Source organism: Corvus brachyrhynchos, unplaced genomic scaffold (genome assembly GCF_000691975.1).
Source record: "Corvus brachyrhynchos isolate BGI_N302 unplaced genomic scaffold, ASM69197v1 scaffold340, whole genome shotgun sequence".
NCBI classification, from domain to species: Eukaryota; Metazoa; Chordata; class Aves; order Passeriformes; family Corvidae; genus Corvus; species Corvus brachyrhynchos.
Window position 1 is genome coordinate 280,075 of NW_008235987.1, and position 4,511 is coordinate 284,585.

At 51.9% G+C, this 4,511-nt stretch overlaps 1 protein-coding gene across 1 annotated transcript; it reads left to right on the top strand.

Moving 5' to 3' along the window:
* Positions 1–5: 5 nt before the first annotated feature.
* On the top strand, positions 6–2,764 carry PYCR1 (pyrroline-5-carboxylate reductase 1; the record flags this gene model as incomplete). The annotated part of the gene is made up of 6 exons (XM_017730589.1): positions 6–92; positions 188–367; positions 811–1,032; positions 1,498–1,590; positions 1,975–2,138; positions 2,237–2,764. Coding segments are annotated over 6 exons (897 nt in total), but the record flags the coding sequence as incomplete, so codon positions are not given.
* Between the last annotated feature and the right edge of the window lie 1,747 nt (positions 2,765–4,511).

Consider the following 4,511-nt stretch of genomic DNA (forward strand, 5'->3'; position numbering starts at 1 on the left):
GACACGCTGTGTCGTTCGCAGGGGTCCTGGCTGCGCACAAGATCACGGCGAGCTCCCCGGACACTGACCTGCCGACCGTGAGCGGGCTGCGGGTGAGTGCGGCCGGGTAGCGAGGGCCGGGTGGCGGCGCTCCCCTCCCGGACCGCCCCCGGCCTGAGCGGTCCCGTTTCTCTCCAAACCGCTGCAGAAAATGGGAGTGAACTTCACGGTGAGCAACAAGGACACGGTGAAGAGCAGCGATGTCCTCTTCCTGGCCGTGAAGCCACCCATCATCCCCTTCATCCTGGAGGAGGTGGGCCCCGACATCGAGGCCCGGCACATCGTGGTCTCCTGCGCGGCCGGCGTCACCATCAACTCTATCGAGAAGGTGAGAGGGGACCGGGCCGTGCAAGGCCGGCCATGAGCTGCTTCCACTCCTCTGGCCCCCAGGAGCCGATGCAAGGAACAGATGTTACTTGTGCTACTCAGGACTAAAGTCACGCAGCAGCAGCAGCCAACTTGTTGTTTTCAGTCACCTTTGCTGTCTTCATCAGAAAATGCTATTAGAGGTTTTATCCAGCTCTTTCCTCACATGAGTTGCTGTCCGATAATGTTTCTCTCAACAGCAGTGGGTCATCTGCCCTGAATTTCTGCAGATCTTATGCTAAGTGTCTGCAGGAGCTGTTTTGGAGATCTGTGGGTTGATCTGGGATTGAGGCCTTTGGGATACTGTTTCCTGGACAGTCCATTGATGAAAAATATGCACTAAAGCTCATTTTTCTCCCTTCTTTCTTTTTTTACTTTCTATCTCCAATGATTTTCTGCCCTAAGAAACTCTCTACCTTCTGCCCCACACCAAAAGTGATCAGGTGCATGACCAACACCCCTGTGATTGTCCGGGAAGGTGCTACGGTCTATGCCACTGGAACTCATGCGGATGTGGAAGATGGGAAGCTCTTGGAACAACTGATGGCCAGTGTGGGCTTCTGCACTGAGGTGGAAGAGGATCTCATTGATGCTGTAACGGGACTCAGTGGCAGTGGCCCTGCGTATGTACGTGCTATTTCCTCAGCTAGTGGCAGTCTTGGGGAGAGCAGTTGGCTTTGCCTGCCATAAAGTCTGTGCAACTTCAGCTTGTCATTTTTTGTTTTTCCTATCACCCACATTTGCAATGGGATATGTAGTCCATGTGTCCAGTTTGGGACAGCATGTAAATTTTGTTACCAGTCAGATGAGTCTGAAGTCCATAGCCAGCGTGCGGTGTCCACATGTCCATGTTGCAAAACTTGGGCCTGCAGTTTGCATGATGCAGAAGCAGAATTTCTCCCATTCCCCCCACTCCAGAGCTGGAACTAGTGGGAGGGAAGCCTGGCATGGCATCCATGCAGTAAAGGGGGAGGCTTTTGTCAAGTCCATAAGAGTTACAGCACGATCCTGAAGCCCTGGATTCTCTCCTCCCTGAGACTTACCAGTCCTGGAGCAGAGTCTTTCAGTCACCTTCTTCCTCTCTGGTCTCAGGCATTCACTGCCCTGGATGCTCTTGCGGATGGAGGAGTAAAGATGGGCCTTCCCCGGAGGCTGGCAGTTCGACTTGGAGCACAGGCTTTGCTGGTCAGTATTACCTCCTTCATAACAAATCTGAGTCTGTGCTTGCTCTGTGCAGAGGAATCTTCACATCACAGTTTGAAATTATCTTGGTCCTCTCACAGAATCTACTTTAAAGAACATGTTTGGTTTGACTGCACACAGGTTCCTGGTGGGGGCTGTAGGAAGTAGCTACAGCAATCTGCTGGCACTCGTGGTGGTGTGGGAGCTGGGGCCTGGGAAACTCTGCTCCTTTGCAGGCTTCATCAGCTCTGGAAAGTGTTTTGGCAGTGTGCAGGAGCCTAGGTTTGCCTGCTGTGAATGTTGGTGCTGCTCTGTGCAGTGGAGAACAGGAGTGTGTGACAGTGGCTTCCTCAGCCAGAGCTCTGGCAGGTGTTTTCCTTGCTACAGGGTGCTGCCAAAATGCTGTTAGAATCTGAGCAGCATCCCGGTCAGCTGAAGGACAATGTCTGCTCGCCCGGGGGAGCCACTATCCATGCCCTGCACTTCCTGGAGAGTGGTGGCTTTCGCTCACTCCTCATCAATGCTGTGGAGGCTTCCTGTATCCGGACAAGGTGGGCACCTAGGAAGTCCTAAAAAGCTTGCAAAACTTGTCCCCCAACCTCCCCATCTTCTTTTTTCTATGTCTGCCTCTCCTACTACCCCATTGTAGGGAGCTGCAGCATTTGGCAGACCAAGAGAGGATTTCCCCGGCAGCCATAAAGAAAACTTTGCTGGACAAGGTGAAGCTGGAGTCTCCCTCTCTGTCTGTGGCATCTGCTAGCAAAGTTAGTCTGTTCACCCACAAGAGCAAGAAGAACTGACCGGACTACTGTATTCTGGCAGTGCTGAATATCAGTGTCCTGGTTGCGGCCAGGACAGGGTTAATTTTTGCAGTAGCCAGGAATGGCACAGCCAGGACCCTGGTTATTCTATACATCATGTACATGGGCAAAGGCTAGGGGGAGAAGTTGAGAGGGGAGGGTTTGTGGCAGGGGAGAGGGGCTGAAGAGGGATGGGGAGAAGGAGTCCTTTCTGGTTGGTTGCATGAAATGAGCGGTGGGGGTAACATTATGTTACGCGTGGTGAGCAATCATGTATGAATCATTCACGTCTCTTCTACACTCTTTTTAATATTGTTGCTGTTATTATTCGTTTTCTTATCTCATTACTGTTTCCAGTAAATTTTTCGTATCGCAAACCATGATCTTTACCTTTTGTGCCTCCAGTTCTCCTCTCCAGCCTGCCACAGGGGGAGAGGGACAGGAGGGGAGTGAGTGAGCAGTGTGTGGTTTTGAGTATTTCAGTGGGAACACTAATATGAGGAATACCATTCCTAAGCCACAACCGTTAGTGTCCTCTGTGTTATTTCTCTTTTGTCTAAGGAAAAGCATTCACTCTGAATGTTGGTGTCCCCTGTACCAGGCTTGTGGCTTACAACAGCTGTAGGGCAGTGCTGTAGCAGAGGGTCTTTAACCTGTAGTGGGGTTGGTGTGAGCTGTCCCTGGCACTGCTGTTTTCTTGGGCTGGGGAGATAGTCTCATCAGAGCTTTGTCAAGGAAATCATTTGTCCAGAAGAAGAATTTGGGTACTTCCAGGACTCAAGCAGTGTTTGTGTGCCCCATGCAGAAAATTTTTTAAAGATGTTTCAGAACTTTTTGTTTCAAAGGTTTGATCCCCTCTGGCCCTATCTTGCATCTGCTGTCAGACCTTATGTCCTGCCACGGTTGTTATTAGCTAGAGCAGATGCTGCCACACAAACACCATGCTGCGTGGTACATCAGGGGCTGGGCCCAAAGTCACTTCTTGGAATGGACCCAATGCCTCTGCCTGATCTCCCACCACTTTGAGAGACATATGGCGTGAACACTGGACCATGCTCCTTTTCTCTCCAGCGGCCACCCCTTCTCTCTGCTCAGTCTGGTTTGGGGAACCATGGCCTCTCACTGCCCCTCCTTTACTGCTGGCCTTGCTTGGGTGGTTTGGCAGCTGGAGGGGTAGTGAGTGTTTACATTTCCTTCTGTCTCTGAGGTGCTGGTGACGGTAAAGCATTTTTAGTGTTAGGCTTTTGGCTGCTAGCAAGGTATGACCCTATAAGTGTGACAGATGGTTACTCCTCTTCCCTCTTTACATAAAAAACTGCTTCTCTGATGAGAGCTGTGGCTAATCCCAGCTATTTTGACTGGGTGTATCTCTTGCCACTGCCGGTGGCCACTAGGTCAGGAGTCCTTGGGTGCCATATGTTCCTCCCTTTCCTGCTCAGGATCTGTAATACCTGCACAGCAGACAGGCCAAGCTGGAAGTCAGACAGATGAAGTACTGGCTGACACAAAAATGCAAGGTAGTGTTGTAGAAAGAGTTCCCACTTGGCTGAAAAAGTGGGATGCAGAATGAATGGATGCCTGAGATTGAGCCCTTCTGCAGGGAGATGTAGAGGTTGCCCCTGGGTACTCCCAGAGAGACAGAGCTATAGATTAACTTCCTAGGTGGTTATAGACCTGTAACTGAGCTGGCCACCACAGCAGATGGAAACCAGCCTATCAGGGGCTACAAGGGCCCTGCAAGGCTTGTGGTCACATCGCCTGTGCACAGAGCAGAGAGCAGTAGTGCTGCTGCTGGATCCGAGCCTAGCTAAGCTCCTTCTGCTCTCCTACGGAGCATGGTTTCTCCTTAACCCGTCTGCCCATTTTATTGTGGCACCTTCCACTTGCCCTTCGCCCTTCTCTGGTATGCTCATCTTGTCCTCCCTGCTTTGCCTGTAGCATGGCAGCAAACACAGTAGGCACCAGTGTGTGTGTCATGGACCCGGAGTTGTAGCAAAACGGGTGGGAAGATACCTCGAGCGAGCCCGGCTGCTTTCCCAGTGACCTGGGAAAGCAGCGCTTCAGAGCAGGGTAGCGGCCCCGGCCCTAACGCTGCAGGCAGGGCTCGCCGCACACGGCCCCGTG